At 31.5% G+C, this 20,185-nt stretch overlaps 1 protein-coding gene across 6 annotated transcripts in view; it reads left to right on the top strand.

Annotated features, from left to right (window-relative positions):
- The window catches only part of LOC126743052 (serine/threonine-protein kinase tricornered), a 221,520-nt gene that overhangs the window by 166,883 nt on the left and 34,452 nt on the right, over positions 1 to 20,185 (top strand). Inside the window, exon 1 of one of the 6 annotated variants that reach the window (XM_050450011.1) lies at positions 1,886 to 2,289. The exons of the other annotated variants lie outside the window; for them this stretch is intronic. Within the exon in view, the coding sequence (XP_050305968.1) occupies positions 2,217 to 2,289 (73 nt within the window). The 5' untranslated portion in view covers positions 1,886 to 2,216. Of the gene's footprint in view, positions 1 to 1,885; positions 2,290 to 20,185 lie in introns of those variants that run through there. 6 annotated transcript variants of the gene reach the window in all.

Genomic DNA, 20,185 nt, shown 5'->3' with positions numbered 1-20,185 from the left:
AACTGAATTACATTCTTTATTATAAAGGAGAAAAAGTGAAATCCGTTTAAAAACCAAAACTATTTTGTACTCTATGTACACTAGACACTAATAATAATTAATATTTTTAATTTGGAATCCTTAAATCACCAAATTTCCACACAGCAGGGTATTTGGCAACTGCGCTTGTTGTTTACTTTTGGATGGTGCACCTTTCGTACAGTATTAGTATTAAAAGGATGTTTTGAGTGGTTTCGTTTTTTAATTAAAATTAAGACTAAAAACTTCCTTTTTACTGAAAAATGATAAAGAAGTCAGAAGTGGGTCACATATATTGGAAAAAGGGAAATTCAAATCGTTCCTTTCACAGGCGAGTTAGGTGTCAATGGAATCATGCTTCTAGGTTATAATATTATAAAAAACGACATATTTGTGAACTATCTATTAAATATTGCATACTAAAATATTAATAAATACACTGTCGGACAAGAAAATAATTGTGTAAGATGATTTTTATGTTTTTTTGAACATTTCTGTGTAAGATTAATCATGCCAAGAGGAATTCCAATTTCAAAAGATTTGAAGCAAAGAGTTGTGAATGGATTCATGGAAGGTAACAAACAAGCCGATATTTCAAGACAGTTTGAGTTACCCCGGTACAAAGTGTCCAAAACAATATCATCGTATAATGAGAGGGAACATTTAGAGAAGTTGCCTAAATCGGGAAGGCCAAGGAAAACATCAGTAATGACTGACAGACGCATCAAAGGGATTTCCCAAAATGATCCTTAGAAGTCCGTACCTCGAATTATTGCCGAAATTCCAGAAATTACGGTTGGTATACGAACAGTACAAAGAAGGTTAGTAGACGCAAAGTTATTTAGTAGACGTCCAGCTAAAAAGCCGTTAGTTTCAATAAGAAATAGAGCAGCAAGGTTGGCATTTGCACGCCGGTATTTAATAAACTGGACCCCAAATGACTGGAAAAAAGTTCTATTCAGTGATGAAACGCGCTACAAAATATTCAATTCTGATGGAATGAGGCGACCAATCAACACAAGGTTTAACCCTAAATACGTAACACCTACAATTAAGCATGGTAAAGGTAGTTTATTTTTATGGGGTTGTTTTTCATGGAATGGGGTAGGCCCTATGCACTTTATTAATGATACGATGGACCGAATATTAAAATTCCTTAGGAACGGGCATTATATCGATTAAATAACAGCGGGCGCGGACTATAAAAAGGTTGCTGGCAAACGACATATGCTACGTTCTAGATTTGTTGTTGCTGGATTTGGATCGGGCGCTAGCTTCACAGATCTGATAAAATATCTAGAAAAACAACACAAAGTGGCAACATCGGATACGTGCATGTAAACATCTACGTTGTTAATTTGCTTTTTTTTCTTAAAATATATATTATTAGTCAGCAAATAAACGAAACTTTTAAAGAGTACATTTTTTACCTGTTACAAAATACAACACATTAAAAAAATATGTAGTGGATTAAGAAAATTATATATTGAATGAAAAATTGGAAAGTCGATTTGACATCATTGTCTGAGAGATGGTGAACTCAAACAACCTCGCCTTTGGTTTGCAGCTAGGCTTATTCTAGGCATTCAATGTTCTAAGACCGTAGTTTTTTCTTCGTCAAAGGTTTTGCCACTGCGCATTAAAATTTCATCGGCCACCTTATGGTTGAGTTGTTTTCAATTTTTTATAAAAAATTCTCTCCTGAATAGCTCTCCTTACTTCGTTCCTCACCATTAACAAAAAAAAAAGAACCACCAAACAAACCATCTGATCGGAGACGGAGTGGAGGTCGCCACACGACACTCGGTGGAGTCTCGCGGCGCAATCCCCGCATATCGCGCGATATTTTTTCCATTCGATTCCCCAGTTCAGTCGAAGCGTTGACTCCGGTGCGAATGCTTCTTTGTGTCGCGTGACATCCCGAAAGTTCCTTACGTCAGATCCGCGATATCCTGGTGCGCCTCTCGCTCGCTCGCCGATGGTGAAGGTGGTGGTCGTGGTGGAAGAGGTGGTGCGATCTTTTACTGTTAGGTTCAAGTTTAATTTATCGGTGACTTGAATAACGTACATTTAGAAAAAGTTTTTTTTAGAATTTCGTGATAATGTAGACTTTGCTTTTTAATTATTTGATTGTGAACGTGATAGTTATAGTTTTTTTAATAGTTTTTTTTGTGCAATGTGACGGGCAATAATTGTGGATGTTTGTTTACTGTTTTTCATTGGCCAAAGCCGGATGTGGTAAGATCGGTCTGTCGTCGAAAAATAAAAAAGGTACATAATTATTTTCATATTTAGATGATCGTTTATTGCAATTTGGGAAAAACTTAATTAATCAGCATTTACAAGCAAAATAGTGACGTAATAAAATTATTCAAAAACTTCTCTTAACCCTAGAATACGGGTCACTCAAAAATTTTACGACGCTCGTAAGATTCCGTCAGTTCTCACCTGCTCCGGGTAAACCTACTGAGCCGCTCAGCTAAGTACCACAGCATAAAGAAACCAGCAGTCTCACTCCGCTCGAAAATGTAAGCGAACTAATAGCATCCTTAGCCATGCCGCAGCCATGTTCTCCGGATGCCGAGCTCACTGTTTATCGAACTGTGTTCATAGGTGTATCGCCTAGTTCAGCGCCGTACTTAGTGACTATTTTGATAGCGTTTTTACAAAGCGTAGCATTTTTTATAAAAACTTTTGTATTAAAAGAGGGGTATGTCAAAAATTATTAATGAAGCAAAATAATTGACTTTGCCAAAGTTTTTAATAGCTGCAAATTTGGCTGTATGGCTTAAATAACATAATTAAGCATCAGTTAAAGTTGCAGCAATGTAATATTTTTTTTTTTGGATTTTTAAGGACATTATTTATATTTCTGCCATTTTAACAGTGTTGCCATATTTAAAAGAGTTGCAAAATTGTATACTTTTACTTTAGTTGGTACTTAATAATATAACAAAAATTCGCAGATGTTAGAATTGTTTTGAATTGTTGCCAACTATTTGTCTTTATTTATTGGCCTAAGAGTTTCTATTTGTTTTGAAATATTTCTTTATTTGTATAATTAGTTATCCTTAAACTACTATGTAGTCAGATGTTAATCTAAAAGCGTTACTATACAGGGTGTTAATTAAGTATGTACCATAAATTATTTAACAGGCGATTGTTTGAGTAATTTTAAGACAAAAAGTTCATATGAACATAGGTCCGCAAGTTCTCTGGCGGTGTTATTTATAACATTAAGGAGCTAATTTACCCCTAACATGATTAAATTTATTAGGTTCAGTGTAATCTCGAACGGGACCTGAAGAAATATTTGTGGCAAAAAAATTGGGGCACCTGAATTTTGTGCCATTTTTAATATCTTATTTGATTTACTGAAATACAAATACACCTTTTTCGTACCTCGCTTATTTTTCGAGAAAAAAAGTTCACTTAATTGCATATCCCTGGATCACACAAGGAATTTGGGGAAAAGCTTCATTTGGAATTTATTATTAACTAAGCAAGATACGAAAAAAATTCAAGAGACAGAAAAGTTTTATTTGTATAATACACAGAACATAATAAACATTGCACAAAAATCAGTGGCATATATTTTAGTTGTTGTTAAATTTTAACACCCTGTATATTGAGAACGAAGAATTTCTGGATCTAATTAACTTCCTGCACGTATTCTTCTATATCGTCGTTTTTCGATGTAGAAATGCGATGTTTATTTTTGTTTAAATATTTTGTTAATGTATGAACTTTATTTATATTAAAAAATCAATATTTGTACTATGTAGGTATTTTTATTTTACAAGATAATAACATCTAAAAAAATGTTTAAGTCCGGCTCTAGCCAAGGCAAAAGCCGCGTGGACCGTAGCGAGTGTCAGCGGCATCCCTACTATAAGCAAAAATGCCTCGCCTGCGTTAGTACACATGCACCGAACTCGCTTATTCAAGCCAATGTATTTTTATTGAAGTGCGACTGCTGGTTTCTTTATGCTGTGTAAGTACCTTCAAATTTAGTAGCATTGAGGTACAATACCGACACTAGCTACGTTTACAACGCGCGGATCTATTAGGTCCATGGATCAAATCATAGACTATTTTTATTTAGTACAGTCCTGTTTACAAGGATTGATTTTGAGGGTTAAATTAGTCCAGGATTATCTCTAGGATCAAAATGTCAGTTGAAGTGAGTTTAGACGAAAAAATTATAGGACATAACCTCTAAATCTTTAAAAGTGTTATTGTTTAAAGATAATAAAAACTAACTAATAATTTCTTTTTCAAGGCTTAAGCTTGCCCCTCTGTATTTTCTTCTTTATTTTTTGGTACAAAAATAAAAATCTCGTAAGCTAACATCCAATAAAATGTCAAACTTGTCATTTTGGTACTTCAAAATAGGTCCTAGGTGTTTACACCGAAAAAATAGTCCTCGTGACGTCACTTGATCCAAGTATTAAATATTTGGTATCCCCGTTGTAAACGTAGCTTTTGATGCCTATCTGATTCAACAATAAGATGATATATCATTGTAAGCCCAAGAAGTAATAGAGACCTTAGTTTAGGTGAGGATGACATTCCATTATCACAAATTTGTACATGTTCAAAATATCTTGTAACTTTCAAAACAAAAAGTCGTCTGAAGGGCAAAAATATGCACAAGTGGTGAACAAAGTTAATTAAAAAATCGAAACGAAGAAATGCCAGGAATATTGCACATTAGTACAACTCCTAGAACAACATACAAACGAAAAACTTGATATACAGGCTCAAAAGTACAGTGGGAATTAGAATGTATCTAAACTGATAAAAGACGAAGTAAAAGCTATGTTTAGTATTCTTATCCTTACTGCCGCAAAAAAGGATAATCATTTTTCTGTAAGACATATGTTTAACAGTACTATTTCTGGTGGTTTTTATAAATGATGTATGAGCGGTGAACGTTTTTCGTTTCTTCTAAACTGTCTCAGGTTCGATACAAAGCAAACAAGAGAAGAAAGAAATTTGAAGGATCCAGACATATTTGGGAAATATGAAAAATTGAAACATACAGAACATCGTATACGCCGTGCTCATACCTCACAATTGACGAGGTCGATGTCCTTTTAAAAATTATATCTTTAACAAGCCATCGAAGTATATTATGTTAGATGCAAGTCTATATTTGGGAAAAAAACAGAGACCAATGACTTACCCTTTCGACGAATTTTATGTTAAAGAGCTAACCAAATCTGTTAATGGTACAAATCGCAATATTACCATGGACAATTGGTGCCGTTCGGTTTCTCGTATTGACCAGTTGCCACAAGTACCCACTAACAAACTAACAATGATAGGAAATACATTAATGTTTGGCCACGATCACAGTGTCTTATGATCATGATGTCTGATGATCTTATGTGCCAAAAAATACAAATTAGTTCTGCTGCTTTCAACAATACAAAAGGGAAAAGAAATCATAGAAAATACCGGTAAGCCAGCAATAATCCATAATTACAATGGGACAAAAGATATGAACTCGAGTAGAAAAACATGAAGATTGTCATTGTGTTTTTATGGAACAATAAATATAGCCTGTATAAGTTCTTATGTAACTTACATGTTCAATAGGTTAAAAAGGTGATAAACTTTTTTCAGTACGTTAATATTTGATTAATTTGAGCTGTAACCTTGCCAACCCATAGATGCTGCACAGATACAATACCATATCTTTAGGTCCAAATCTCTAATAGAACATACCCGAAGAGAAATGTGTATGTTCAGAAAAATAGTTGAAAGTATTCGTTTCATAATAATTTAAAAGATATCCTAATTCTTGTAATTTTTTAAAATAAAGTTTATTAGTTTAATATATAATGTTTTATAAACTAGTAAAATTTACGACACTCCCGTATTTATGTTCGGTAAACACAGTCCCGTGCCTAGGGTTAAAGTAAAACGCCATGGTCAGCCTGATGACGCCTATGAGGGCCGAAACCTTGGGACAAAGTTATGGTTTTCTATCTATTATAACAAGCATTTACCTTAAACCGCAAAAAATCTCTTTATTCTTGTAGGGTGTTTGCTTCTTCTTCCTCTTCTTTGTCATCATCTTCTTCAATGCTAAGAGAAATAATACTAAACCTTAAACCAAGAAGAATTTCCAATGAATCAGCAATTTCTAACGTTTATGCTACGTGCATAATTTTCAACTGTTTATATTGGCACCCCATATGCTTTTTCATGTTCTGATTATTTACAGTTTTAGCTCTCTTCCGGAAATTCCTCTTTACAGCTAACGCTTTGCCACTTATTCGTTGATTCTCTTTTCAGTTGTATCTCAGACTACATGATGTAGAATCTTGGACTCTTTTCATGGTTTGAAAGTACCCAAGGCTCCTTTGATTATTTTATAGTGATGAACTTGTGTGTCATATAAATGAAGACTATGATCTTCTTGAAATTTAACAATGTTAATATTAATAGAATAATATAAAATCTCTAAAGCCTGGAAGAAAAACTTAAACAGAAAAAGAGAAGATGAAAACGAAACTATACGTCATTTATTTAATAGTTCATGTAGTAAAGTGACTCCTTGGACTAAAAATAGATAGTAGGATTCACTTTAGATTATTTCAAATGATCACAGGAGTCAAGATTTCCCGATGATACATCTATGTTATATCAAAAATTATTAAGTAATAAAGGCTAGAGAGACCTTGGTAAAGCCAACTGTAATTTTCTTCTTCCAAGGCTTCCCTAGATACAATCATTACAGAATTTTAGAACCATTTAGTTAAGATGATCCACTCCATGGCCAAGGACGAATATGACATAAAAGTTATCTAGAGTTATGCTGAAATTGGTGATTGATAAGTAATTGAGTTTTCCTTTCAAGCCGAAGGAGATTTATGCTATTTTATTAATAATTTCAAGGAGTAGAAATAGAAGAAGATTAGAGTTCTTAATTATATGAAATACCAAGAGTTCATCACTATAAAATCATCAAAGCAGCCTTGGAGACTTTCAACCACATGTAGAATATTTGATGATGATACAGCTTGAAATATCAAGAAAAATTCATCACAGGAAAGAAGAAGATTGACTAATTAAAAGAAGGAATTACACGCTATTACGTAATAGTTTATGTAGTAAAGTGACTCATTTGGTCTTTGGAGCAGTCTTGAAATTTTTCAAATGATCTCAAGAATCAATATTTGTCAATGATAATATAAAGGATTTGTTATTACAATAATAATATACAAAATACTAATCAATGCCTAATAAATTACCAATCCTTGATTTTATAACAAACAATTTTTGATGCATTAGCAAACTGCATCGACTGCTGCGCGTTTCTAATTTTTAGGGCGCTTTTATAATTTTTTACTGATGAACTCTTGGTGTTCTGTGTTTCGTATAAATGAAAACTCTGATCTTCTTCTACTTCTACTTCTTAATATTATTAATAAAATAGCATTGAATCTCCACAGCCTGAAGGACAAACTCAACTACTTACTAATCACTAATTTTTGTGTGACTCCAGGTAACTTTTATGTTATATTTATCCTTAGTCATGGAGTGGATCATCTAAACATCATAGATGGTCCTAAAATTGTCCAATACAACCAATCCTTTATCACCACAATTGGTTTTCCTCTTCCGAGGTCTCTGTAGCCTTTATTACTTTGTAAGTGTTGCTGTAAAATTGTAATATCATTGGCAAATACTGACTATTATTAATTCTTGATTTTCAACAATTTTTGTCTCATTATTTATTATTTTCTCAACAATTACAGAAAGAATTCAAGGATTTAATCAAATTACATAAAATCATAGTCTATTCATGATTCTTGTGATGATTTTAAATATTCCAAAATTGACAACATGAATGAAACAATGTAAAGATTTAATTACTAGGAAATAAACAACAATTTTCAATAAATTACCAATCCCAGATTTTATTACATACAATGTTTGATACTTCAGCAAACATACTGCATAGACTGCTGTAATTATTTAAGTTTTAGTTACAGTTGCTTAATCATACAGTGTATTCTCCGGGTTTCAGTACCACAAAATTATACTTCAGGGAAAGAGAGAGATAGAGATTATTTATGTTGAAGCTTATTTTCCCTCTCGAAAAGACTTCAAGTTGTATCATCAGCAAACCTTCGACATGTGGTTTGAAAGCCTCCAAGGCTGCTTTGATGATTTTATGGTGCTAAATATTTGATGTTTTAAATGAAAACTCTGATCTTCTTCTACTTCTACTCCTTGAGACAACCTTAATTACTTATCAATCACTAGTTTCTGCATAATTCCAGATAACTTTTGTCCTATATTCGTCCCTAGTCATGAAGAAGGTCATGAAATGGGTCATCTCTACTTCATAGATAGACATTTACTATTGTGATCATTTGAAAGAATCCAAGGCTTTTGGATTCAAGGCAAGATGTTATATCCTGATAAACTCGTATAAGATTACTTTTAGTCCAAGGAGTCACTTTACTATATGACCCATTAATTAAATAATGTATAGTTTCTTTTATATTTTTTTCTCCTTATTCTCTTTTTCTTTCTCTTGATATTTCATACAAATGGAGCCACTCATTCCAAGAAGCTAGCTCATCTTCTTTACCATGAATGAAACAATGTAAAGCTTCGATAGCCTGAATAACACCACAATTTTCAATAAATTGTGGTGACAAAACTAATCTTAGATTTTATTACATAAATTTTTTTAATACATCAGCAAAGTTGCTGCATGCACGACTGTTGTGATCATTTGAAAGAAACCAAGACTTTTCCTTCTCTTAACGATTTCAAGTTACATAATCAGCATACAGACTGTATGATATATAACCTTTGGGCTCTCATGAGGATTTAATAGTCTCAATACTAACTTATGCAATTGTTAAGGTTTCATAGAAATAAACACTTTCACTCTAAGGAGTTACATGGCTCCTAATTTCTTCATCTTATTTTTCTAGTTTTAAGAGTGAAACTATCCAAAATATTGAATGCGTGGAAAAAATTTATCTTCTAATAACCTATTGACAAGCAATTTATTCTTCTTCTGCTTCTTATTGTCTAAACAGAGAAGAATACAAATCTCCACCGTCTTTTTCTTTCACTTTCCTGAAAAAGTAGTGAATATCGTCAACTATTTGGAAGAAAAAAAAAGAATTTTCAACTAAATGAAAAATTTTAGTCCAAGGAGTCAACATTAACAAAATGACGTATAGGTTCTTTTTTTCATATTATCTTGTTCTTCTAGTTGATTGACATAAAATAAAACAGGCCAATCTTCAATGTCTTTTTCTTTTACTGCCCTGAAGAAATATTGAATGACCTCAATGGTCTGGAACACAAGTAAAATTATTTTTTTGATGAAATGAAGACTTTCAGTTTAAGCAGTCACCATTAACTAAATGACGTGTAGCTTCTTCTTCTTCATATTCTCCTCTTGTTCCTTGACCTGATAAAAGAAAACAGACAAAAAGAGTTTTTAAAATCAATTGTCAACATTAATATTGATGGAACGAAATTGTGATATGTCAGATCTGCTAAAAATGTGTGTATAGTTTTTAATGAACATTTGAGATCTGAAGAGCACCTGAACTTAACATTTTAACAAACTTTTGTGACATTAAAGACTCTTTTATAACAATACTCATTTATTAAAAATTCTCCTGCATACAAAATTATGTGATCAAATAATTACGGTATAATAATAATTTACGGTAATCTACTATAACTCTCTTTTTTTCTACTATAGGTAACTCAATCAATCTTTTCTTTCAGTGCCCTGGAAAAATAGACACTCGTCTGAACTGACATTATTAATAAAATAATATTAAAATCTTAACTGGAAGTAAAACATAATTTTTAATAAGTTACCAATTTCTATGTTCTGTTCGAATTTAGAAGAAAAGATCCTCATAGATTTCCAATGCGTTCTAGTTTTCATTACAAATTTATCAACTCACTAAAATAGACTTGACAATAGGTTGAAACACTACAAAGATTTTTGCCTTCTAAAGAGTCAATGACTGAGTCTGATGGACTCTTCGTGACTCATAGACATACTTTGACAATTGTTTAGCGATCAAACTTATAGAAAGAAGTCCCATGACTCACCTGTATGGATTTAGTTATTACAGTAAAAGTCGCACGTATTATATAGACACGTAAAGGTCAAGGACTTTATTTTAAACAAAAATACAGAAAATATTCTTAGTTATTTTTTTTCTGTGTAATAATTAAGTGGCTCGTGTGTAGATTGGCGAAAATTAAACAGTTTCGCATTCCAAGCACGTATCGCGGCGCAGTATGTGCATATATCGGAATTTTCGGATGCGTGGGCGACATAGAGTCTGGACGAAACCTTTTTTTATCGGTATGTATGTGTCAATATTGTGTTTATTATAACAGACGTTTTGTTACATAGATTATAAACATCTTATCTTTGGTATTTAATCTGATTAAGTATTAATTGAAAACAATGTGTAGTATTTTGTTCATGGTATCAGAAATCAAGAAGAAGAATTTGATCTTCAAAGTAGTGGACGTCATTTATTACTTCTCAAATAGTCTCTAAAAGAATTTTTGCTCTTTGGAGTTTTTAATTTTTTTTTATTGTGTCAAAACATAAGAAGGAAAATAACAGGAAACTACTTGCCATTTAGTTTCTTGTTGCAGGCAGTTGGTGTTTGGTACAGTCGGGTCCATGATGATGGGTATTATGACGTCTTAATTTTTAATAAATGTGTGTTTTGTGAGTAAGCGGCCCAATGTATCAAAAAATTAATTTTTTCATTGAGTTAATTACAAAAAATTGCTAAAAAGAGTCCCATGTTGATAGTTATTTTGTGATTATTAATAAATTTATGTTTTTAAGTAAACGGTTTAATGCATAAAAAAAGTTTTTCATTGGATTTTTTACAACAAAAAAATTATCTATTAAGCCAAATTAATAACCCAAGCAACACATCATATATTATTATCGTTAAATATATATTTATTCAACGATATTTTAGTAGATTTTTGGTTTTGGCATGTTTATCGATTGTATATGGTCAAGGAATATTTATTAAACTGTAGAATATACATATATCATGTACGAATATGTTTACACAAGGGAGAAAATTTCGGCATTTAAAAAAATTGACACGTGATTCACATATCTAGTTTTTAAATTCGATTACTACACTTCAAATGTTTGATGAAATTCTTCTGAAAAATCACTGTTTTTCGTCCATATTATCCAATCTCATAACGCTGTTTTTATACTAAATATTTATATATAAAATTATATCAAATTTAAATAAACAGCATTATAAAATTAAATATTGAATATATATTTTCTGTAAAAACATTGTTTTTAATTAACACAACCCTTACCCCCCCCACACCCCAAACTTTTTTTCAGTAATAAATTCTTTTGAAAAATCAACGTTTTTTGTCCATAATATCCAATCTAATAGCACTGTTTTTGTATTAAATATTTATTGGTATAGATATATATAATTATCTCAAATTTAAATAAACAAACTGTGTTATTAGATAAGATATTAACGACGAAACCAGCTGTTATTTATGCGTATTATTTTGGAAAACAATGATGTTTTAAAACAATTTCTTAGTTGTGAAAAAGGGGTTTTCTGCATAAAATAATTGCCTGAGAAAAATGCTTTTTAAGAAAATTATAGATGATAAAAAAGTCTATAGTTTTTGTATCTTTTCTTACATTACCTTAAGGATAGCAAGTAAAACGTGGAAAAAGCCATTTTTTATTTTTGGAAAGTAAGGCGTATCGCTATGAAAATTGCAGCTATTTTTTATCGCAAATAAGTGAAAATTCAGTTTTTTTAAGATAAGTCATTAAGTTTTGAACAAATTTTAGTTGTTTTTTTGGTTCTAGACAATTTTCCATTATCTAGGCTCAAAATTACAGTTTTTAAATTAAAACTATTGGTATATTTATCAACCGTATATGGCCAAGGTATATTTATTAAACTGTAGAATATACGTATATCATATACGATTCTGTTTACATGAGGGAGAAAAAGTGACCCCGATATCACATATCTATATCTTATAGTGTAGTACTGGAATATCATATACAAAGACATCTAGAAAATAATAGGAAATGCATTAACGTGTATGAAACAATAATTTACCAAATACAAATAAAAAAAACTGAAGAATACAAATTTGCTCAAAACTAAACAAGGATTTAAAAATACAGTGGTGTACTTTTTTTTATTAAATAATATTTACGATAATTCCCTTATGGACGCCAGTGGTAAAAATTATTTTTTTTTCTTTGTACGTCGAAAAATTCCCTCTGATACATAAAACACATCTGCCAATTAAAAAAATATCTACATTGATCGTAAAGTTATTTAAAAGAAAAACTTATTCCATTAAACGCATTTTATAAACGTTTTTAAATAGAATACAATATACCGTACTTAAACGTTTAACTTTTATGAAATAATAATTGTATATTAACATGTAATAAAACTTCTTGTTAATCGTGAATAAAACATTAACATAATATTAAATTCCTCAACCTATATCATGCGGACATTTTATCCGATTCATAGTTGAAGTTAAACCAATAATGTTCATCTGGTGTAAACCAAAAATAAATGTTTATTTAACTATCGTGTGTTACTTGGGAATAGTCTGATGCTTTTTTACAACATATTTTGAAATTTTTTGTTGTTTTTGGTGGTGTCGATATCATTCAAGGTATCAAAAAAACAAGAAGTGGAAGAATAAGTTATTTGTCATTGATTTGTGACTTTTTGGACTGAGAGTCTTCATTTATATAAATCATTAAAAGTTCATCACTATAAAAACCTCAAAACAATGCATTCTGAATTGGAACAAACATCTCTTTCAGTGAAACATCATTGAGTGGCACATTTGGAAAATCCGCTGGTGCTTAAGCAACTTGGGATATAATGAATTTGAATATGACATAAAAGTTTAGTTAAAAATTAGATATTCTCTTCTTCCAGGCAGCTGAGAATTCAACTTTACATTATTATATTATTATTTATTATTTATACAACAACAGTGATTTTTCAGGATAGTTCTTTAAACGAATATTTTGACAATATTTCTTGCTGTAGGGTATAGTTGAAGGAATCCATGAGTGCCTGGAAGAAATAAAGAAATAAAGTAATTATCGTCATAATAAGAAAAGAAAAATGTCTAATTGCCAGTCAAAGCAATTTTTCGAAAATGTCCGAAAAATGCTTTTAAATATGGGTTTTGTTAGTACTTGCAATTTTTTTCATTGTAATTAAATGCTTTCAATACGCTAAAAAAATTTAAGTGCGTATGTTGCCATAAAATGTGTCCTTTTTAGCAGATGATTTTGAATAGATTGTAATTATTTTGACAATTTTTCCCATTGAACTGCCTGTATAAAAATCTTAAAAATCACTAGAATCCACTCAAAAGAAATTATTGACAATTCTCATTGCTCGAAAATTGTGCAATAAGCCAATAAGTAGGAATTTTCTTTCGATTTTGACAATTTTTACCGTTCGTGAAAATGTACTACCAAAACTGCCACTTTAAACAATAAAATTTCATCGTGTTTTTCAACTTAATAAGGTCCAATTGCCCACTAAAAAAAATATTCCACTTAAAAATAAAAACAAAAAAAAATAAAAGAATAAACTTGTATGCCTTAATAAATTAATTTCTTATTGCGATATACAATATAAATAAAAAAATAAAAAAACCGAAAGTGAAACCAAACCGCGTTGAACTTTTGACTTATTACAAGCGGGCCCAGCGAGACATAATTCGTTATAAAGCCAAGGATTTTTCAGCTTTCACTTCTTTGCTGCCTTACTTCTTTGGGCAATACTTACTTGGTCTAGATTAAAACCCCATTAGTACATTACGGAACAATTAAGATATTCTTTATTAAAATTTACTTAGAAGTACTTTAAAATGGCCTATAATTATCGATAAATCTATTTTTGATTTATGGTAATGGTAGTATTATCCATAGATTAAATGGTTATTTGCTGACTTTAAGGTTTAAAATCTAAAAAAACTAATGGAAACATTCATGTTAAACAAAACGCATGATATTTACAAGACGTTTTGTATACTAGCATAAAGTTGTGAGTTTTGACTATGTATGATATTAGATTTTTATTTTGAGATTAGATATTACGCTTGTCGGGTGTAAGAAGAAGGTTTTAAGTCCAAAATGTCGGGTTTCTTTTATTTTTTGGACCCATGTCTTATGAACCATCGCTATAAAATGAGTTTAATTATTTCTGGTGGATTTAACTACGTAATAAAAATAAGTTTTCAAGGGGTGTAGCAAGAGAATGACCTGTAATGGAAGGTGAAAAGCGAAAAAATTGCCTTTTTTACCCATTTTGTGGCATTAAACCGTATCTGAGGGCCATGACTCGCAGCCAATCATAATGAAATGACCTTCTGTCGTTTGTGGGATTGCCTACGTAATAAAAGTAACCTTTAAAAGGGATTCGACACCTACCAGAACAGTGGAAAAGTTGACTTTTTGTACCTATTAGGTTTGAAATGGCACCTGTCAAACCACGAATCGAACACTATCGCAATAAAAAGGTTTTTATCTTATCTGTAGTGGGCTTAACTATGTATAAAAATTACTTTTCAATGGGATTGACATCGTAGCAGCAAAAATGTGAAAAATTGGCCTTTTATCCACTTTTTGACCTAAAAAGGTGAGACTCATGAATCGCAGACGATCATAATAAAATAACTTCTTTAATCTCTAGTGAACTCCGTGAAAAAAGTGACTTTTCAAAGGGTTAGTTACTAGAATAGTGAAATGCGTGAAAATTGTATACACTGACTGTTTACACACTTTTTGGCATGAAAATACACCTAAGAGCCTTAAAGAATGGTTCTCACCTATCGCAATAAAATTAGTTGTTTCGTCTGCAAGAATCTTAATTTATAAAGGGCGTACAAGAAGAGTAAAGTGCGGTAATATGTGAAGAATGATTTTTTTCCCATTTTTTTTATGTAAAAAATCTCTGAGGAACCCATGAAACGTAGACGACCATAGTGAAATAACTCCTTCGCATGTCAGGGCATTAACTACATAAGAAAAATGACTGCGTGAAAAGTGAAAATACTGTTTTTTATCCATTTTTTGTCATGAAAATGTACCAGATCCAAAAATCCAATCCGAAACTTCTGCAGGTACACCTGAACTGCTTTCCTATAGTATAATACATCATTTTAAAAGACATACAATCTACCACCCAACAGTGCAATAAAAATGTAAGTTTATAGACTTAGAAACAGTAAGGGTGTAAAAAGGTGTCTAAAAAATAAGCAATTTAATCAGTTCGCAGAATTTATTTTATTAGGTGTTCAAAATGTGTTCCGTTATTCGCGAGACAATCATAAAATCTGTTTTGAAATTCCTCACAAACATTGGTTAGCGTTTGTCCGCTAATATCTCTATATTCGCCAGTAAATCCACGTTTTTAAAGTATTAGTATTTTCAGGTGGGGTTTTATAAACTTTGCTTCTTAAATACCCCCAAAGGAAAAAATCTAGTGGTGTTAAGTCTGGCGACCGTGCGGGCCATTCGAATGCATCATGCCCACCAATTCACATCTCAGGGATGCAAACTGTTTATAAGCCACTATCGAGCTGTCAAAGCATAGACATAGACTGCGAGGGTGCTCTATCTTAAAATAATTTTCGTTTAGTATCCCAACACCATTTTCATCCACTTGGTTGTCCAAAGATTGGAAGATTGAAGGATATCTTATATTTTCGAGGAGGAATTTTTGGACTATTTAGACTCAATGAACTGTTTATTACCATAAATTTTTACTGGTAAATCGCTTGAATTTGCATTAATTCTTTTGACGAAGTAAGATATAAATTTGTTTGCCATTTAAAATAATGTGTGACAGGCAACCATTTAATCTACGAAAGATTTAAATTGATAAAATGTCTTTAATTATCACACATTTTTGCTTACTATTCGCTTATACGTCAACCGATTGTGATTTGATTAAATATGAGATACAGTCTCCCACAGAATAGCCCTTTAAAATTATGTATCACATTCAGTTGATAATTTGATTTTTTTTTTGTTTTATTACCATATGCACAGTTTTGGTTAAGTTTTTTGATAATATACAACCAGTTGTAGTGTAAGAATAATCAAAATTTAAAGTTCTTCACAGTCACTAGCAGATAACACAAATGCGGTATCATCAGCAAATTGAAACTTTGAATCGTTTATTTCTAAAACACCCGAAGTGACATGTTTTGTGATTTTTAGTTTATTAAGGAATATTAAAATATAGCGCAAAACCTATCTTTTGGTACAGAAATACCTCAAATTTAGATACGCGGTATTCCCTTATTTCCATTAAGTTCCTACCTTTTAGTGTAGTGTAAATATTCAGATGTTTTTTTACCTCTTAAATTTTTTTTAAGATATTACTTGGAGCGTTGTAAATTTTCTTTTTCATCAATATATGTATTCTGTGAATGAAGTGTTCTATATATATCATAATTTTTTAGTCTTCATTCATAATTAATACCTTAGAAAAATGATTTAGTATGACGTACTTGGGCTTTGACGCAGCGCGCGCAATTCATTGCTAAAATAAGATCGGCAAAAAATAAGTGGCTGAAGGAACAGTGCGAAGAAATGGAAGATTTGCAAGCACAAAACGATGAGTAGAACCTGAACAAGAAAATAAAAAAAGCAGTAAGATATAGTATATAGGAAACAGACCTTCACCAACATACAAAATGAACAACGACAAGTGGCACAAAATAACACACAGAGAAAAGCTGTGACAAGGGATCAATGACAGTTAGAAGATAATCCGGAAGATGACTTGTCTAGGCCGTCAAATGTAATAGAAGGATTACTAGAGGTCGAAAGATAAGAGAACGGTTGGACCAGATTTGCCGCCTGTTAAATTACTCAAATTACTAGACAACAAAAGTATTAAGAGGCTACAAAGGTTTTTTAACCAAATTTACAACATAGGCAAATTGCCAACTAAATGACATATCTCTTTTTATTCCAACAAGACGTGAATATCACATCTTGATGAGTCACAATGTGTTGGTTTAGTGTTGATTAACTGTTACGATGAGAGCAAAGATGTATTGATATGTTTCATAGATTATAAAAAAGCATTTGTAAGAATGCAACATCATAAACTGGTTCAAATGCTGAGGCGACTGACAGATTAAAAATAGGTACACTGTACTGGAACCAATCAGCTGCAGTTATTGCATTATTTGACAACAAAGTTACGAAGGCTCAAAAAAACCTTGGAGATCTAACGCAGGGATCTGCCCTCTCCCACTTCTGTTTAATATTTACTCTGAAAACATCTTTTAAAAGGCTCTCGAGCAATAATTAGACGTCAAACTAAATGGCACATGAATTAACAATATACGTTATCCAGATGACACAGTCCTACTAGGACATAATATGAATCACCTCCAAAGGCTTAGTTGGACATAATTGGAAGGCACGACCGACTTAAAAGGAATTAACATCAACATAAAAAAGATTAAAATTCTTAACGCAAATCGGAGTTTCAGAATGCGAAACTCTCATACGATACTGAAAACATGTAACGAGTTAAAAACTTTGAATATTTGGGGACTTGGTTATACGAGGACTGGTTTTCGGACGTAAGAAAAAACTTTTTTAGAGGAAATTTTTAAGATGACAGAAAGAAAACGCGAATTTCTGGGCACGATAAGACGTATAGGATAACAAAAAATACCGAAATAAGTCACACCATAGGTAAAAAGTGATCAAAACATCCAGCAGAAGGAAAACGCAATACCTTGTTTTTTTACCTTTAATTGATTTTAAATTTTGCGATTTTTTTTAAACATATCCACTTTCCTGTCACAGTGTTGTCGAAATTATTCCAGATCTAATGAGCTATCGTACATATTTTTAAGACGCTTACATCCATTTTGACTAATATTAACCGGTGTAAATCGTGGCATCGAAGGTCACTGAACAATGCTTATAATAGCACATTTACTATTTAATTTAAAATCAACTACGTCAATTTGAATAAATTTTTTCTGACTGTCCAAACATTGTGAAAAAATGTTATTTTCCAGATATTTTTGGGACAGTGCCATCAGTTGCCATTGCAAAAACATATTTACGGAGAAAATTTTTTTAAGTATTTATCATCTAACATTTCATAAAAAATAACCCGTTTTATATATGCGTAATACATAAAAAACCATATCGGCAAAATAATTACGTTTTATTACTCATGTAACGGTTGTGAAGAAAGTGCGGAGGTACTCGAAGAAGTTGGTCAAAAAACCGGGGCGTCAGCTGACTGTTGGAAAATTCCACCATTATTATTATAATACATGGTTTCGTCAGACTTCAAAACTTTTTTCTTTCGTTAGAAATCCATAATCGTTCGCGAGCAATTTAAGCGAGAATATGGTTTTGGGTCACCTTGAAATTCAAGTTTCACTATACGGAATTTAAAAAACCTGACCTAGACAAACACTGAACCAGTTTTTGAATTTATTAATTAACGTATTGTGTAAGGGGGGAATATAATACGCCTAAATCAATTCTTGTAATGTCATACAAACAAATCTGCGGGATCGTTGCTACTTACAAAAAGTCCATATTTTAGATTTCTTTTGTTAACTGGTTATATCTTTAATTTTTAAAGTCAGTAATTAATTTTATGGTAAGTTAAGTACAATATAAAGAAGAATTTATATTGTAATTTTTTTAATGAGAATTTGATGTTTAGATTCTTGACCTTAAAAATGAGTGGTCATCTTGAAGAGCAAACATTAATTTTAGATACCACGGTTTAAATGGCCAATATATCCAACATTTTTGCTCAATGTCAGTTTTGCTCAAATATTCTTCGAAATATCATGCTTTTTGTTTAATGGAAATAGCCCCAGTAGTTTTTTAGATTTTGGACTTGGTAAGTGGTCACCTTCAAAATCAAACATCGATAGTAGGCAGCACTACCAAAAATGGCCGATCTCCAATATTTTTGCTTGAACTGATTTGAACCGTAAACAATATTTTTATAGATTATTCTTCTGAATATCATGCTTCTTATTTAATGAGAATATTTTCATAATTTTTTTTAGATTTTAAGATTTAAAGTGAGTGGTCACTTTGGAAATAAGACATTGTTTTTTGACACTACTTATTTCCAACAATTTTGCTTAGATCGTTTGAACCCCTAACAGCATATTCAGGAAACATTCTTCTCATTATCTTACGTATTGTATAACATGAATATGAGTGGTCATCTTGATGATCCAACATCGGAATTAGAAACTACTACCTAAAACGGCCAATATGTCCAACATTTTTACTTAAACTGGTCTGTAATCTGTAAACTGTATTTTTAGAGAATATTCTTTTTAGTATCATGGTTTTTATTTAATGAAAATATTACCATTACCTTTGTAGATTTTCAGCTTAGGAATGTCTGGTTACTTTATGGATCAGTGATTGTTTTTAAAATTTCCAATATTACCGAAAACTGCTTCAACTGGTTTGAACCATTACCAACATTTCTAGAAAATTTTTTTCGAGGTGTCACACAATTTTATTATATCAAAATGTCACTGTGACAGTGTCAGAATTATTTTAAAAATAATTAATAATTAGAGCGGTTAGTGTTAAAATGCCTTCACTTTTTACCACTGATGATTATATCGATATGCTGTTGATCTACAGTGAATGTCAGAAAAATTCTCGAGATGCACGACGTTTATATCAGAAACGTTTTCCAGAACGCCCAACGCCATCGCAGAAAACATTCAAGAATATAAAAAAAATGCGAACTGGTTATTTTTCAACGAGATGGAGCTCCACCTCATAACTCGCAGATTGTATCAAATTTCCTTGACAACTGATTAGGAAGGTACTGGATTGGAAATGTTGGAGAGGTTGGCCGCCTGACTTAACACCACAAGAATATCAAAAGCAGGAATGAAAAACTCTCAAAATCTACAGCATCTATATAATTTAAATAACGGTTACATATGTTTCACCCGGTTAGGGCATTATCAGACCTTAAAAAATTATTAATTTAAAATAAAATTACAATAAAAAATAAGGTAAAGTATAAAGCTCGATCTCTTA

This window comes from Anthonomus grandis, chromosome 1, assembly GCF_022605725.1.
Source record: "Anthonomus grandis grandis chromosome 1, icAntGran1.3, whole genome shotgun sequence".
In the NCBI taxonomy this organism is placed as follows: Eukaryota; Metazoa; Arthropoda; class Insecta; order Coleoptera; family Curculionidae; genus Anthonomus; species Anthonomus grandis.
This window is presented reverse-complemented; position numbering and strand designations above follow the sequence as displayed.